Raw genomic sequence first — 18268 nt, forward strand, 5'->3', positions numbered from 1 at the left:
ACCATCTCACCATACGAAATGAAACAAATATAAGATTGTATTACACAACTATGAAAACTTATATTTTGACAGGTTTTAAAACGGAAAATGGAGAACGCCATTTTGCTGTGCCATTCACAATTCATGACGTCATTGTCTATAGTATCACGTCACAATGAAAATTCTGACTGGCACAGTCGATGAAAAACGTCACAGGGAAAACATTACACGGACGAATTCATCCGATAACAGGCAGGTTTTGTGTGATAAATTACAATATATAGAGGATATTGAATGGTTTCCCGTTTAATATTACGTCTGTTTCACGAGTATGACAGAACTCTTGAGAATATCGATATTTTAACGAGTGAAAAATATCGAAATATTCTGTCATACGAGTGAAACATATGTTCTTGACGTCATCTCTTTGTGACGTTACTCCACGTCAAATCGACGGCGCTATTTTGAAAGGACTGATCAACGCAATATATAAGTTCTTTCTGCTGTTATCGAGGATCTGTGCATAAAAAGCTAACGTCAAGTGAGTATTTCGTCAAAAACTAGTCTAAATATTTCAGAAAATCTTCGCTCCGATTGGAAAATCGGCACGTTTCAATGAGGTGAATACAAAGGTTCGCTCTGATTGGTCAAAAAGAAAAACTTATATTTTCTCTGCAAAAGTTACATTTTCAATGCAAAATCTTATATTTTCACTGGTCATCGCTGCAGTGAAAATATATGTTTTATTAGTTTGATAAATTTCTATACTTCACTGGCAAAAATCGCCAATGATCGTATCTTAAATTGTTTTTGGACACATTATTACCAAACTGCATTTATAACGAGTGTAAACACCATAGCATGGTAGTGTCTTACATTTCCTCAGTATTAGGGTGGTCAGGGGCGCAGTGGTATCACACTTCCCTTTTATCTAGGAGGCCGGGGTTCGACCTTCCAAACGGGCTTGAAAACTCCGTTTTCGAACGCTTTAAAATTCCATCCGGGCCAACAAGGTAATTAATTAATATAAGTTGGTAGGCCTATATATAAGTTGTTTCGGGTTTTTTTTTTTGTTAATAAATACATTATGCATCTTTTTATTCATTTTTGTACATGAAAAATATCTCTCTTTTTTAAAATGATTTTTTGATATCAAGAATTTATTTCCTGTATAAACATAAATCAAGCGCAGCCTCGTTACCACCTATGCTGATAAAAAATTGAATGTTTGATATTAAGAATTCATTTTTGTTATATCAGAAAATAACCTTGATTTCTTTATATCGGGAAATCATTATTTACATAAAAAAAAACCCATAAAAATCCTGAATGAATTTGCATAAAGACGTCAAGCATACATATACAGTAGTGTATGATCCATAGAAATGTATTCTTGATATCAAAAATTAGTTTCTGATATCAAAAAGTAATGAATAGCTATACAGATATACAGTAGAACTTCGTTAACTCGAACTCGGATAACTCGAATACCCCGCTTAACTCGAAGTACCTCGCCGGTCCCGGCCGAATTCTCTCTTTATCTTAGTAAAAAAAAATCGGAAAATTCGAATTCGGATAACTCGAAAAACTCGGATAATACGAAGTAAAAATTTGGTCCCAACAAAAAAAATCCTACTTGAAATGTTCGAATAACTCGAAGTATAATTTTCGTCGATCGGTGGCAAACGCCGACATTTTTTAAGAGCTAAATTCCGTTTGTAATACTGAACATATCGGCACTACTAACCTACATGCTATTATAAGTGTTTCATAAATTCATAAAAGAAATTGTCGGTTGAATCTTATAACAACAAGTCTTGGTGATAAAAAAGTACTGCTTTACTTACATCAGGTAATTTCCCCAAGGCGGTCGCCGATATCAGTACACACGATAGTCAACAACTCATCTACCCGTTCGCTCAAGCGGAACTAATCTCTGACACACCGGTAGATCTACCCGGCTGATGTTTTTACAGGTGTAGAAATGACACAGTCACCGGCGCCTATTAAATCTTTAAACTGCTGAAACAATAGCGTAATTACTGCCGAGGTGTGCAGAGTACAACTGTAACGGTCAGTGCTGTCTATTAAATCGGATAAAACGCCAACTCAGTTACAGTAACATTTTATACGCACATGCGCAGCCCAACTTCCGGTGCTAATACACATGGAAATGGCGTGGTTATCAATAAAAAGTAAGTAGGCCGATCAAACAGTATTTTATATATGTCCAATAAAAGGTAATGGTTCTGTTACGTTTTGTATGCAATCTGTGTTAAACTTAAACGGTTATTTGTTTTGACATTAATAACTTGTTATTTTGTCGAATTCCGTTTTATCGTTTACCTTTTGCAAACATGACTTGCACATCAGATCGTTATTGAAGTGACTAAGTGAAAGAAACTTTATCGTGACTGTATATCGGCAAAATTACACCAAATTACAAGTGACATAACGAAACATTACATATATATTTACATGTATTGACCAGTCTTCACACTAAACTGATCAGCGACAGAGCGAAGTTATAATGATTATATAATGTTGACAAATATTGACCAAACTTTTCACCAAAAACGATAACTCGCTTAATTCGAACACTCGGATAACTCGAAGTTTTTTCGTGGTCCCGTCGACTTCGAGTTAACGAAGTTCCACTGTATATTAATATATATATAGATTTAAGCTTTCATTCTGACATAAAAAATCGAATTCTTATGTCAGGAAATACACGGTCCGTGGTCCGTATATTGTTCGGGTTTCGAAGGCCCAAGGTTCGAGTCCCGGTCTGGTAGTATATAGTTGCATTTCTCGTCTCCCGTCTCCTTTTACCTTTTACCTCAGACTTAAGATTAATTATATAGATTCTATATATTTGCTTGGAATGATATATTTTATGTTTGACCGATGTATTGATAAAACAGAGTCTAGAATCTATATATGGAATTCAAAACGACTTCGTATCCTAAAATTATAATTTACATTATATGTATATAGAGTACTACATATCACCAGGGTCTCTGATATCACAGAAGTCAGCTCTTGAACAAAAAGGAAAATGTGCACTTAGAATTTCTAGGCCTACATGGTTTTTGTGTTTTGAAAATCTTTGCTGAACGTCGAACCTTCAAATAATGTAACTATATATATACCATGTGTGAGGGCATATTCAAATTGTTAATCGTATCGCCGTGGTCCTTATAAGATTTCTTATAACACTATAAAGAACCACGGTGATAAAACACAAACATCTGAAACGTAACAATCATTAGGTAGGCCTTGGCTGTTTTCGTTTTTGCGGTCCAAACGGTGAGACCACTTGGACCAGTGTTGTTCGTGAAATAAAGACGGACCTGGTGATTTTATATTGTTTTCAGACGAGCCTGGACAAAGACTTCCAAGGTCTGTATTAACATTTGCAGTTCCGTCAAGATATATGTTTGAAATATTACATTTAAAAACTGACGAATCGGTTTGTCCACACTGAAAAAAAAACGAACAGGCCCCTAGTCTCTCGGCACCGTCTGCATTTTGTAACTCTTCTATGTTAGGAGGTAGAGAAATCGATATTATGAAAATTGACAGCTGAGTGGGAAAGAAGAAAGGAATCGCTATGAATCAAGGTTTTTCTGTCGCTAGTGTGACATAGATTTTACCAATTAATAAGTAACAATAATGGATGGTCGACAATGCTCTTGATTGACTTTGATTAACAACAGGAGGAACACGCACGCGGTAGTATTCCACAAAGGTCATTTCCACAGCCAACGTACAGTTGACACTTCGGTTTGTATCAGCTGTGTATATATATGGTTACATAAAATGGTCGAAAATTTCACTTTCCTAAACCTCTGTGTTTCTTAAACTGGTTGAACTAGTCGAATTTTCAGCTTTTCCCAACCATGTGAAAATAGTTTAAAGATAACTTATGTTTAACGTTGACGAGAAGAGTAATTTTATAATTAATAATCGCCAGCAAGTACAAAGATTATACTATTTTCAGAAATATTTTTATTGAGCAAATGGATGCATTCAACCATAATATACAAAGCAATTGTGAAATCAAATGAATTCTAAATTTCGTAAAGTCTTCAACCTGTTGATGAGGAAGCTAGACAACCAGGTAGCTGAAATTACATATTTATTGATCTGGAACACGTATATAAATTTGCAGCTAACTCTCTCCTGTCTGTTGCATCTCCTTCTCCTCCTTACCCAGTGTCGATTGTAAAATCTGACCTAACAAGCTTGTGTTATCATGTTATATGCCTATATCGACGTTAAACAAAATTACTTGAACTTGTATTATATATGGATTGAATAGATTTTTTTAATTTTCATTGTGGCTATGAATACCAGTAGCTAGCCACTGGTATTCATAGCCGCAATGAAAATTAAAAAAATCTATTCAATTCATATATTTACATAACCTTGATTTAAAAAATTTATATCTAGAAAACGAGAAATTTTATTAAAAAGAAAAATTTGTCATGTATACGACGAAACGGCAAATTATTAGAACAGCCGGGAGATCCCGCCTATGCACCATGCCGTTGTTTTAATGTCGTTCCGCATTTTCCGGTCTTTTTTGTTTAATTTTGTATAAAACAAAAAGAAAGAAGTATTAAAGTAAAAATAATATTAAATACAATCATTCAATATTTTTAACACTTATCTCGTACCAACGTTATCGATCCAAGGGAAGCTACTCTTCCTGTCTTACTGTCGATGGTGTATTAATATGACCCGCTTAATCAGGTGATTTGCACGAGAGACAATGTTTTCATACGGTTTTCATAGTGTATTCATGGTCATATGTTTGTTGTTTTCACTTGGTGTGTTCATATCAGCAAACCACATTAGGAATGTAAATATAAATCAATTAATCATATGCTGCTGCCACCATAAGATATCTAAGATTTTGTCTAACTTTTAGATATCCTGTCAGCACCAGGCCTATAACCTATGCAAATTTATCTGCAAATCAAACATAAGTCCCCTACTTTCTTGCATAATCATTGAATTTTAAAATAGTAAGCTAAAAATGGTTCAAAAATAAAGCTTAAGCCCTCCTGAAACATGTAAATGAAACTATTACATAAGAGGAGGGTCTTATTTTAAGATCTATATGTGATATTTCATACAAGAATATAATGAACAATTTTTTTTTGGTCATAAACCCTGTGTGTTAATTATCTTTGTGTTGACCTTGACTGACCACAGTGCCCTCACTACCCTGTCATGTTGACCTAGTCAGACCACAGTGCCCTCACTACCCTGTAATGTTGACCTAGTCAGACCACAGTGCCCTCACTGCCCTGCCATGTTGACCTAGTCAGACCAGTGCCATGTCATGTTGACATAGTCAGACAAAAGTGCTTTGTCATGTTGTCATAGTCAGACCACTGCGCCCTGTCATATTGACTTAGTCCGACCATGCATATATGGTGCCCTGTCATGTTGACTTAGTCCACCACAGCGCCCTGTCATGTTGACTTAGTCAGACCACATGGTGCCCTGTCATGTTGACCTAGTCAGACCACTGCGCCCTGTCATGTTGACTTAGTCAGACCACAGTGCCCTGTCATGTTGACCTAGTCAGACCACAGTGCCCTCACTACCCTGTCATGTTGACTTAGTCAGACCACAGTGCCCTGTCACGTTGACTTAGTCAGACCATGGTGCCCTGCTATGTTGACCTACTCAGACCACAGTGCCCTGCTATGTTGACCTAGTCAGACCACAGTGCCCTGCTATGTTGACCTAGTCAGACCACGGTGCCCTGCTATGTTGACCTAGTCAGACCATGGTGCCCTCACTACCCTGTCATGTTGACTTAGTCAGACCACAGTGCCCTGTCACGTTGACTTAGTCAGACCATGGTGCCCTGCTATGTTGACCTACTCAGACCACAGTGCCCTGTCATGTTGACTTAGTCAGACCACGGTGCCCTGTCATGTTGACTTAGTCAGACCACGGTGCCCTGCTATGTTGACCTACTCAGACCACAGTGCCCTGCTATGTTGACCTAGTCAGACCACGGTGCCCTGCTATGTTGACCTAGTCAGACCATGGTGCCCTCACTACCCTGTCATGTTGACTTAGTCAGACCACAGTGCCCTGTCATGTTGACTTAGTCAGACCACAGTGCCCTGTCATGTTGACTTAGTCAGACCACAGTGCCCTGTCATGTTGACTTAGTCAGACCACGGTGCCCTGCTATGTTGACCTACTCAGACCACAGTGCCCTGTCATGTTGATCCAGTCAGACCACGGTGCCCTGCTATGTTGACTTAGTCAGACCACAGTGCCCTCACTACCCTGTCATGTTGACTTAGTCAGACCACAGTGCCCTGTCATGTTGACTTAGTCAGACCACAGTGCCCTGTCATGTTGACTTAGTCAGACCACAGTGCCCTGTCATGTTGACTTAGTCAGACCACAGTGCCCTGTCATGTTGACTTAGTCAGACCACGGTGCCCTGCTATGTTGACCTACTCAGACCACAGTGCCCTGTCATGTTGATCCAGTCAGACCACGGTGCCCTGCTATGTTGACTTAGTCAGACCACAGTGCCCTCACTACCCTGTCATGTTGACTTAGTCAGACCACAGTGCCCTGTCATGTTGACTTAGTCAGACCACTGTGCCCTGCTATGTTGACCTACTCAGACCACAGTGCCCTGTCATGTTGATCCAGTCAGACCACGGTGCCCTGCTATGTTGACCTAGTCAGACCATGGTGCCCTCACTACCCTGTCATGTTGACCTAGTCAGACCATGGTGCCCTCACTACCCTGTCATGTTGACCTAGTCAGACCACGGTGCCCTGTCATGTTGACCTAGTCAGACCATGGTGCCCTGCCATGTTGACCTAGTCAGACCAGTATTGATAACTGAAAATTTGAGCAGTTAATAGATCTATCTCAAATTCCATATGTAGGCTACCATTGGTCCCTAGTTGTGCTTGTTCAACTGAAATTTCTGCAAAAGATTTTTAGTGTTTAGAAACCAAATTAAGGAAAGATGTTGTCCTTACAATGTAGTACTGAATACAGAGGAAAACTGTATGATTTCCTCATGAACAAAAAAGTATCATATCTCACTGAAGAATGGAAATTTTGTAAGAAAGAACAATTTATGAAATAATGTAGAATTTGATGTTTTATGTTTTAGCAGGATTTCAGACCATTGGGAAACCAGATCTTTGGTGGGAAGACTGCTTTAATTAAAATTGATGCTGTAAATGGGAAAAAATAGAACAAATTTCTATCAGAAAAAGTTCATCTTGATCATCTGACAAGCCAGATAACCACTGGACAAAGGAGATTACCATCAATCAGCTGGCAAGGGCAGATAACCACTGATCAGGGGAGATAACCACTGATCAGTTGGCAAGGGCAGATAACCACTGATCAGGGAAGATAACCACTGATCAGTTGGCAAGAGAAGATTACCACTGAGCAGTTGTGAAAGGAATGGATAGAGTGCATGACTCGGTGGCATGGTACCAAAAAAAGGTAACAGTCATTTATAACAAATGAAATATAGCCAATCATTTTCTATTTCACGTAGTGTGAACATTTTGTGGATCTGTTATGAATTCAACATTACAATTTGTTAAAACTCTGTGCTGACTAATTATTTGTTTGTATATCTGACTCCCTGCCATTCTGCCAATTTCAGATTGGGTCATATGACAAACACATCTGGGAACAGTCATCTGAACAAAAAATCCTAAGGGTATGTATTTTGAAAAATGATTTTTTTTTACATAATTTTTGTTTACAACAATTGCCGAACAAGTTCTGTCAACTGACTATCTAGCACTCTTGTCAGCCAGTTTGGAAGGCCATGCTCAGACAGATGGGTGTGTCTATGAGGGGATACCTTATTACTCTTTACCACTGCGCCATCCAATCATGGCCCTGGTTTCATAATCATACACAGGACTATTGTCAGTAGGAACTCAAAGTGAACACTTTCATCTATGAGTATAGAGTTAATGAAATTAATAAATTAAAAGTGATTTCTATATTTTATTCTGTCTTTCAGAGTATACAACTTGCCCCGCGGAGAAGTGTCCGTCAGAAAACAGAGCTCATTGACGTTGATCTTGTTCGAGGTAAGAATGTATTTCAGATGTCTAATCTGGTGTTCAATGCTCTTTGTCTGATTGGTAGGAGGTAGAGAGGAAAGAAATTTTCGTAGAAAATCTTGAAGTGAACTGGTATAAGGTAGTGAGTATGGAAATTTTCTTGGAAATGTTGTGAAGTGAACTGGTATAAGGTAGAGAAGATCAACATTTTCTTAAAAAATCTTTAAGTGAACTAGTAAAGAAGATAGAAATTTTCTAAGAAAATCTCGAAGTAAACTGGTATAAGGTACAGAGGATATAAATTTTCTTATAAATGTCGTCAAGTGAACAATATATAATACATATTTGAAAAAGACATTTTTAGCCAACCATCAGATGATGGGCTATTCAAATCATCTGTGGTACGTCATATGTTGTCTGTAGTCCATGGTCCATCTGTCTACAAACAATCCTAAAAGTTACTGCCTCAATTTCTTGAGAATTACAGGAGAGATCATTCTCAAACTTCTTATATAGGTTTCCCTAGTTGTGTCCACTCATTTCTGATCAAGTCTGATCGGTAAAACAAAATGTTCAACAGACAGCCATCTTGGATTTTGACAATTTAAGATATTGCTCTTTCTTGAGAAGCTCTGGAAAGATTTTTTTCTCAAACCTGATAAAAAATCATGTAGATTCCACTCTGTCCTTTGTCCATTTCATTTTGAGGCTGATCAGAGAAGCAAAATTAATGTCGGGCAATATTGGAATTTACTGATCTTAGTTATACATGTAATTTCTCAAAAAAATATCTTCTCTAATTGCCCATGTAGGTTCCGCTTGCTTTCAAATGATTATAAGACCAAAAGATAAAGCAGAAGAAAGATCAGAATTTCATAGACCTAATAAAGATAATTCAATTGTGGATGCCAAGATACCTCTTGGATAACTTGTTATACAGTTCTAGTATTCTGATCAAAAATATACCATTGATTTGATTTTCTGTTTCAGGTTCAACCTTTTCCAGAGCCAAACCACAGGTGTCATGGACAAATATAACTCTCAAGGCTATTGTGAAAGTTGTCTTCTTTCCTCTGTACTACAAATGGTCAGTTTCAGTTTTTGCCATAGTAGGCAAGGATTGTGTGTTTTATTTTAGCAGGGAAATAGCTGGTTTTATTAAGCACACATCTTTTTAGGTCACCAGAGATGAAGTCTATTTTAACTGACTTTTGTTCGTCGTCCATCCGTAAAGAATTTACATTTTCGACTTCTTCTTCAAAACCAATGGACCAAATTCAATGAAATTTGGCAGGAAGCTTTCATGGCCAAAGGTCAACCAAAATTATGAATTACATGGTCCCAACCCCCTAGGGGCCTGAGTGGTGGGGCCAAATAATCAAATTGATTACTTTCAAAAATATTCTTCTCAGCTCCCCAGTTATGGTAGAATATCAGCATTGGATGGCAGCTTGATGAATTGCACTTGTTGGCACTGACTGACCCCTAGGGGCTGATGGGCGGGGGGCCAAAAATGTTTAATTAAATTAACTGAAATATTTCAAAACTCTGGTGACTTTTAAGGCCCATGGGCCTCTTGTTTGTTTTTATGAGTAGAAAGTACTCTTATTAGGCCAAAAATGGTAACACAGATTAAATGAACTGAATTCAATTATGTAAGGGGACTTAACTCTTGGACACATTGAATTTTATGATGCAAGGGGGCTTAACTCTTGGATACATTGGATTAAATGATGCAAGGGGACTTAACTCTGGGATGCATTGGATTAAATGATGCAAGGGGACTTAACTCTAGGAACATCGATTTTTATGATGCAAGGGGGCTTAACTCTTAGACACATTGGATTTAATGATGTGAGGGGACTTGGACTTAACTTTTGAGTACATCAGATTTTATGATGCTAGGGGATTACGCTTGGATACATCTGATTTTATGATGTAAAGAAACTTAACTCTTGTTTCCTCTCCTCCAGGTGGCTGCAGCAGATGCCACTGAAAATGTTTGTGTTTCTCATGGTGCTGTTTATAATGCAAACGATCAGCCTCATCATCTTCTTCAGGAATGTTGGAGGCAGCATAATGAAAGATGTAAGTAGGAAAAATGAAAGTAAATGAAATAGTATTTAATAACTAAATATTAATAGATGTTAGAGATAGCACAGTGCCCCAGATAACTCTTTAGTTCAGAGATTGATGTACTCCCTCTGACGAAGGATGGGAAGTATAATCCAGATACATTTGAGGTCATTGTAAGCATACTTTAAATAAACTGTTTGTCACTGTCTCTCAAACATTCCACGGAAATGAATGGCTTCACACTTGCATTGCCATTGTTGAATGAATTTTGACATGTTTTTTACTGTTACAAATTGTTGAAATAATTTAGTCAGTAATACCTTTGAGGATAATCTGGCTTTCATTGACAGATGATTTAGTTTAAAAAAAAATACTTTCAGCTTACACTTGGCGATTAAACTTTCACACAGCGTGGCTCATGTCATTAGTGATCTGAGTCAATAAAGCGCTTAGAAGCACTTGCGGTCAGACTATAGCGACAAACAGTGCTTGGAACAATAATTGAAGCGTACATTGGGGCATTGTCTGTTGGTAAATGATGTCCCGAGCATCATTTATAAGTAGTACATGAACACATTACTACGCTATATTAATTGGAGCGTATACGTCCCACATCAAAGTCGTGGGCGTAATGCTACATTCATGGGAGTTTTGTATATATGTCTCCATTTTTTCTATTTTTTCTAATTCTAAGGCGTAGAATACGCTTGTATGCTTCTTATCTGGACTACTGGCATGATGACAGATGTAAGTGGGGACAAAAATGAATATTAAATGAAAGATAAAATTAAAAGAAGAAATTAAATAAGTGCTAAAGAAAACAAATAGAAAATATTGAATAAATTAATAAATAGATTAAGAATAAATATTGGGAGAAGCAAAATGAAAAATTAAAGTGAGGGAAAAAAATATTGAAAAACCAATAGAATATTTTGAATAAATCAGGAAATAAAGAAATAAATCATGAGAAAAGAAGAAAAAAGATCAAAAAAAAATAGAAGAATAAATCAATAAATAAAAATGTCTGTCCACTTTTAGGATCTCAGTTTGTTTTTCTTTTGGAATGCTTAAATGCAAAGAAAATGAATATTTAATTACATTTTGTTATCAGAATAGGATGACCACCATGTGTTGATGTAAATATTTACAGGGGTTTAGTTACATTTGTGGTTAAACTACCAGAGCAGACAGATCAGACTCAAAATTTGATTTTAAAAACATGTAATTTGACTAGTCCGAATTATTCTAACATTTATATTGATGTTATTCAAAATCAGACCAATGCAAAAATTAAAGATTGATGAAATGTCAGAATAATTTGGGACAATGTGCTATTGACACAACAGGATATAGATAATGTGTTATTGATACAATGGGATATAGATAATGTGTTATTGACACAATGGGATATAGATAATGTGTTATTGACACAATGGGATATAGATAATGTGTTATTGACACAATGGGATATAGATAATGTGTTATTGACACAATGGGATATAGATAATGTGTTATTGACACAATGGGATATAGATAATGTGTTATTGACACAATGGGATATAGATAATGTGTTATTGACACAATGGGATATAGATAATGTGTTATTGATACAATGGGATATAGATAATGTGTTATTGACACAATGGGATATAGATAATGTGTTATTGACACAGTGGGATATAGATAATGTGTTATTGACACAATGTGATATAGATAATGTGTTATTGACACAACAGGATATAGATAATGTGTTATTGATACAACGGGATGTAGATAATGTGTTATTAGCTCACCTGGACCGAAGGTCCGGTGAGCTTATGTCATGGCGCAGCGTCCGTCCTCCGTCCGTCGTCCGTCAACATTTGCTTCAAATCGCTACTAGTCTAAAAGTTCTTATTGGATTTTGACCAAATTTGGCCAGAAACATCCTTGGCAGAAGGGGGACAGATTTTGCATAAATGGTGACTCTGACCCCTGCGGGGCCAAAGGGGCGGGGCCCAATAGGGGAAATAGAGGTAATTCCTTTAAATCGCTACTAGTCATAAAGTTATGAATGGATTTGAACCCAATTTGGTCAAAAACATCCTTGGCAGAAGGGGAACAGATTTTGCATAAATGGTGACTCTGACCCCCGAGGGGCCAAAGGGGCGGGGCCCAATAGGGGAAATAGAGGTAATTCCTTTAAATCGCTACTAGTCATAAAGTTATGAATGGATTTGAACCCAATTTGATCAGAAACATTTTTGGGGGAAGGGGAACAGATTTTGCATAAATGGTGCCTCTGACCCACGAGGGGCCAAAGGGGCGTGGTCCAATAGGGGAAATAGAGGTAATTCCTTTAAATCGCTACTAGTCATGAAGTTATGAATGGATTTAAACCCAATTTGGTCAGAAACATCCTTGGAGGAAGGGGAACAGATTTTGCATAAATGGTGCCTCTGACCCCCGAGGGGCAAAGGGGCGGGGCCCAATAGGGGAAATAGAGGTAATTCCTTTAAATCGCTACTAGCCATAAAGTTATGAATGGATTTGAACCCAATTTAGTCAGAAAGATCCTTGGGGGAAGGGGAACAGATTTTGCATAAATGGTGACTCTGACCCCAAAGGGGCCAAAGGGGCGGGGCCCATAAGGGGAAATAGAGGTAATTCCTTTAAATCGCTACTTGTCATAAAGTTATGAATGGATTTGAACCCAATTTAGTCAGAAACATCCCTAGGGGAAGTGGAACAGATTTTGCATAAATGGTGTCTCTGACCCAAAGGGGCGGGGCCCATTAGAGGAAATAGAGGTAATTCCTTTAAATCGCTACTAGTCATAAAGTTATGAATGGATTTAAACCCAATTTAGTCAGAAACATCCTTGGGGGAAGGGGAACAGATTTTGCTTAAATGGTGGCTCTGATCCTAAAGGGGCCAAAGGGGCGGGGCCCAATAGGGGAAATAGAGGTAATTCCTTTAAATCGCTACTTGTCATAAAGCTAGGAATGGATTTGAACCCTATTTGGTCAAAAACATCCTTTGGGGAAGGGGAACAGATTTTGCATAAATGGTGACTCTGACCCCCGAGGGGCCAAAGGGGCGGGGCCCAATAGGGGAAATAGAGGTAATTCCTTTAAATTGCTACTAGTCATAAAGTTATGAATGGATTTGAACCCAATTTCGTCAAAAACATCCTTGGCAGAAGGGGAACAGATTTTGCATAAATGGTGACTCTGACCCCCGAGGGGCCAAATGGGCGGGGCCAAATAGGGGAAATAGAGGTAATTCCTTTAAATCGCTACTAGTCATAAAGTTATGAATGGATTTGAACCCAATTTGGTCAAAAACATCCTTGGGGGAAGGGGAACAGATTTTGCATAAATGGTGACTCTGACCCTAAAGGGGCCAAATGGGCGGGGCCCATAAGGGGAAATAGAGGTAATTCCTTTAAATCGCTACTTGTCATAAAGTTATGAATGGATTTGAACTCAATTCAGTCAGATACATCCTTGGGGGAAGTGGAACAGATTTTGCATAAATGGTGTCTCTGACCCAAAGGGGCCAAAGGGGCGGGGCCCAATAGGGGAAATAGAGGTAATTCCTTTAAATCGCTACTAGTCATAAAGTTATGAATGGATTTAAACCCAATTTAGTCAGAAACATCCTTGGGGGAAGGGGAACAGATTTTGCATAAATGGTGGCTCTGATCCTGAAGGGGCCAAAGGGGCGGGGCCCAATAGGGGAAATAGAGGTAATTCCTTTAAATCACTACTTGTCATAAAGTTAGGAATGGATTTGAACCCAATTTGGTTAAAAACATCCTTTGGGGAAGGGGAACAGATTTTGCATAAATGGTGACTCTGACCTCCGAGGGGCCAAAGGGGCGGGGCCCAATAGGGGAAATAGAGGTAATTCCTTTAAATCGCTACTAGTCATAAAGTTATGGATGGATTTGAACCCAATTTGGTCAGAGACGTCCTTGGGGGAAGGGGAACAGATTTTGCATAAATGGTGGCTCTGACCCCCGAGGGGCCAAAGGGGCGGGGCCCAATAGGGGAAATAGAGGTAATTCCTTTGAATCGCTACTAGTCATAAAGTTATGAATGGATTTGAACCCAATTTGGTCAGAAACATCCTTGGGGGAAGGGAAACAGATTTTGCATAAATGGTGGCTCTGATCCTAAAGGGGCCAAAGGGGCGGGGCCCAATAGGGGAAATAGAGGTAATTCCTTTAAATCGCTACTAGCCATAAAGTTATGAATGGATTTGAACCCAATTTAGTCAGAAAGATCCTTGGGGGAAGGGGAACAGATTTTGCATAAATGGTGACTCTGACCCCAAAGGGGCCAAAGGGGCGGGGCCCATAAGGGGAAATAGAGGTAATTCCTTTAAATCGCTACTTGTCATAAAGTTATGAATGGATTTGAACCCAATTTAGTCAGAAACATCCCTAGGGGAAGTGGAACAGATTTTGCATAAATGGTGTCTCTGACCCAAAGGGGCGGGGCCCATTAGAGGAAATAGAGGTAATTCCTTTAAATCGCTACTAGTCATAAAGTTATGAATGGATTTAAACCCAATTTAGTCAGAAACATCCTTGGGGGAAGGGGAACAGATTTTGCTTAAATGGTGGCTCTGATCCTAAAGGGGCCAAAGGGGCGGGGCCCAATAGGGGAAATAGAGGTAATTCCTTTAAATCGCTACTTGTCATAAAGCTAGGAATGGATTTGAACCCTATTTGGTCAAAAACATCCTTTGGGGAAGGGGAACAGATTTTGCATAAATGGTGACTCTGACCCCCGAGGGGCCAAAGGGGCGGGGCCCAATAGGGGAAATAGAGGTAATTCCTTTAAATTGCTACTAGTCATAAAGTTATGAATGGATTTGAACCCAATTTCGTCAAAAACATCCTTGGCAGAAGGGGAACAGATTTTGCATAAATGGTGACTCTGACCCCCGAGGGGCCAAATGGGCGGGGCCAAATAGGGGAAATAGAGGTAATTCCTTTAAATCGCTACTAGTCATAAAGTTATGAATGGATTTGAACCCAATTTGGTCAAAAACATCCTTGGGGGAAGGGGAACAGATTTTGCATAAATGGTGACTCTGACCCTAAAGGGGCCAAATGGGCGGGGCCCATAAGGGGAAATAGAGGTAATTCCTTTAAATCGCTACTTGTCATAAAGTTATGAATGGATTTGAACTCAATTCAGTCAGATACATCCTTGGGGGAAGTGGAACAGATTTTGCATAAATGGTGTCTCTGACCCAAAGGGGCCAAAGGGGCGGGGCCCAATAGGGGAAATAGAGGTAATTCCTTTAAATCGCTACTAGTCATAAAGTTATGAATGGATTTAAACCCAATTTAGTCAGAAACATCCTTGGGGGAAGGGGAACAGATTTTGCATAAATGGTGGCTCTGATCCTAAAGGGGCCAAAGGGGCGGGGCCCAATAGGGGAAATAGAGGTAATTCCTTTAAATCACTACTTGTCATAAAGTTAGGAATGGATTTGAACCCAATTTGGTTAAAAACATCCTTTGGGGAAGGGGAACAGATTTTGCATAAATGGTGACTCTGACCCCCGAGGGGCCAAAGGGGCGGGGCCCAATAGGGGAAATAGAGGTAATTCCTTTAAATCGCTACTAGTCATAAAGTTATGGATGGATTTGAACCCAATTTGGTCAGAGACATCCTTGGGGGAAGGGGAACAGATTTGCATAAATGGTGGCTCTGACCCCCGAGGGGCCAAAGGGGCGGGGCCCAATAGGGGAAATAGAGGTAATTCCTTTGAATCGCTACTAGTCATAAAGTTATGAATGGATTTGAACCCAATTTGGTCAGAAACATCCTTGGGGGAAGGGGAACAGATTTTGCATAAATGGTGGCTCTGATCCTAAAGGGGCCAAAGGGGCGAGGCCCAATAGGGGAAATAGAGGTAATTCCTTTAAATCGCTACTAGCCATAAAGTTATGAATGGATTTGAACCCAATTTGGTCTGAAAGATCCTTGGGGGAAGGGGAACAGATTTTGCATAAATGGTGACTCTGACCCCAAGGGGCCAAAGGGGCGGGGCCCAATAGGGGAAATAGAGGTAATTCCTTTAAATCGCTACTTGTCATAAAGTTATGAATGGATTTGAACCCAATTTAGTCAGAAACATCCCTAGGGGAAGTGGAACAGATTTTGCATAAATGGTGTCTCTGACCCAAAGGGGCGGGGCCCATTAGAGGAAATAGAGGTAATTCCTTTAAATCGCTACTAGTCATAAAGTTTATGAATGGATTTAAACCCAATTTAGTCAGAAACATCCTTGGGGGAAGGGGAACAGATTTTGCTTAAATGGTGGCTCTGACTCCTAAAGGGGCCAAAGGGGCGGGGCCCAATAGGGGAAATAGAGGTAATTCCTTTTAAATCGCTACTTGTCATAACGCTAGAATGGATTTTGAACCCCTATTTGGTCAAAACATCCTTTGGGGGCAAGGGGAACAGATTTTGCATAAATGGTGGCTCTGACCCCCGAGGGGCCAAAGGGGCGGGGCCCAATAGGGGAAATAGAGGTAATTCCTTTGAATCGCTACTAGTCATAAAGTTATGAATGGATTTGAACCCAATTTGGTCAGAAACATCCTTGGGGGAAGGGAAACAGATTTTGCATAAATGGTGACTCTGACCCCAAAGGGGCCAAAGGGGCGGGGCCCAATAGGGGAAATAGAGGTAATTCCTTTAAATCGCTACTAGTCATAAAGTTATGAATGGATTTGAACCCAATTTGGTCAGAGACGTCCTTGGGGGAAGGGGAACAGATTTTGCATAAATGGTGGCTCTGACCCCCGAGGGGCCAAAGGGGCAGGGCCCAATAGGGGAAATAGAGGTAATTCCTTTAAATCGCTACTAGTCATAAAGTTATGAATGGATTTGAACCCAATTTGGTCAGAGACGTCCTTGGGGGAAGGGGAACAGATTTTGCATAAATGGTGGCTCTGACCCCCGAGGGGCCAAAGGGGCGGGGCCCAATAGGGGAAATAGAGGTAATTCCTTTGAATCGCTACTAGTCATAAAGTTATGAATGGATTTGAACCCAATTTGGTCAGAAACATCCTTGGGGGAAGGGAAACAGATTTTGCATAAATGGTGACTCTGACCCCAAAGGGGCCAAAGGGGCGGGGCCCAATAGGGGAAATAGAGGTAATTCCTTTAAATCGCTACTAGTCATAAAGTTATGAATGGATTTGAACCCAATTTGGTCAGAGACATCTTTGGGGGAAGGGAAACAGATTTTGCATAAATGGTGACTCTGACCCCCGAGGGGCCAAAGGGGCGGGGCCCAATAGGGGAAATAGAGGTAATTCCTTTAAATCGCTACTAGTCATAAGGTTATGAATGGATTTGAACCCAATTTGGTCAGAAACATCCTTGGGGAAAGGGGAACACATTTTGCATAAATGGTGACTCTGACCCCCGAGGGGCCAAAGGGGCGGGGCCCAATAGGTGAAATAGAGGTAATTCCTTTAAATTGCTACTAGTTATTAAATTATGAATTGATTTGAACCCAATTTGGTCAGAAACATCCTTGGCAGACGGGGAACAGATTTTGCATAGACGGTGACTCTGACCCCAAAGGGGCCAAAGGGGCGGGGCCCAGTAGGGGAAATAGAGGTAATTCCTTTAAATCGCTACTTGTCATAAAGTTATGAATGGATTTGAACTCAATTCAGTCAGATACATGCTTGGGGGAAGTGGAACAGATTTTGCATAAATGGTGACTCTGACCCCAAAGGGGCCAAAGGGGCGGGGCCCAATAGGGGAAATAAATGTAATTCCTTTAAATCGCTACTAGTCATAAAGTGATAAATGCATGTTCTAAAAACAATCCTTGAGGTCTTTCAGACCGTAGAGAGTCTGGACTTCATTAATCTTTAAAGCAGTTCGGATTCCCACACTATAACCATATATAGCATTGTTAGAGATTTACAAATAAAACAAATTGAATATGAACATTATTTTGAAATTTGGTCTAATCCAACCAGGTGAGCGATACAGGCCCAATGGGCCTCTTGTTGACACAACAGGATATAGATAATGTGTTATTGACACAATGGAATGTAGATAATATGTTATTGACAAAACAGGATATA

The 18268-nt window shown here is 39.5% G+C and overlaps 1 protein-coding gene across 3 annotated transcripts in view; it reads left to right on the top strand.

The window, feature by feature from the left end:
• The first annotated feature begins 3557 nt into the window (after positions 1-3557).
• The window catches only part of LOC117317148 (putative homeodomain transcription factor 2), a 40201-nt gene continuing 25490 nt past the window's right edge, over positions 3558-18268 (top strand). For 2 of the 3 annotated variants that reach the window (XM_033871944.1, XM_033871946.1), the window contains exons 1-6: positions 3558-3765; positions 7155-7498; positions 7665-7721; positions 8034-8103; positions 9067-9163; positions 10050-10164. In XM_033871944.1, coding sequence (XP_033727835.1) covers positions 7457-7498; positions 7665-7721; positions 8034-8103; positions 9067-9163; positions 10050-10164 — 381 coding nt within the window. In that variant the 5' untranslated portion in view covers positions 3558-3765; positions 7155-7456. The remainder of the gene's footprint in view (positions 3766-7154; positions 7499-7664; positions 7722-8033; positions 8104-9066; positions 9164-10049; positions 10165-18268) is intronic. The other variant, XM_033871945.1, reaches the window with a different exon arrangement.

The sequence above is a fragment of the Pecten maximus genome, chromosome 18 (genome assembly GCF_902652985.1).
Source record: "Pecten maximus chromosome 18, xPecMax1.1, whole genome shotgun sequence".
NCBI lineage: Eukaryota > Metazoa > Mollusca > Bivalvia > Pectinida > Pectinidae > Pecten > Pecten maximus.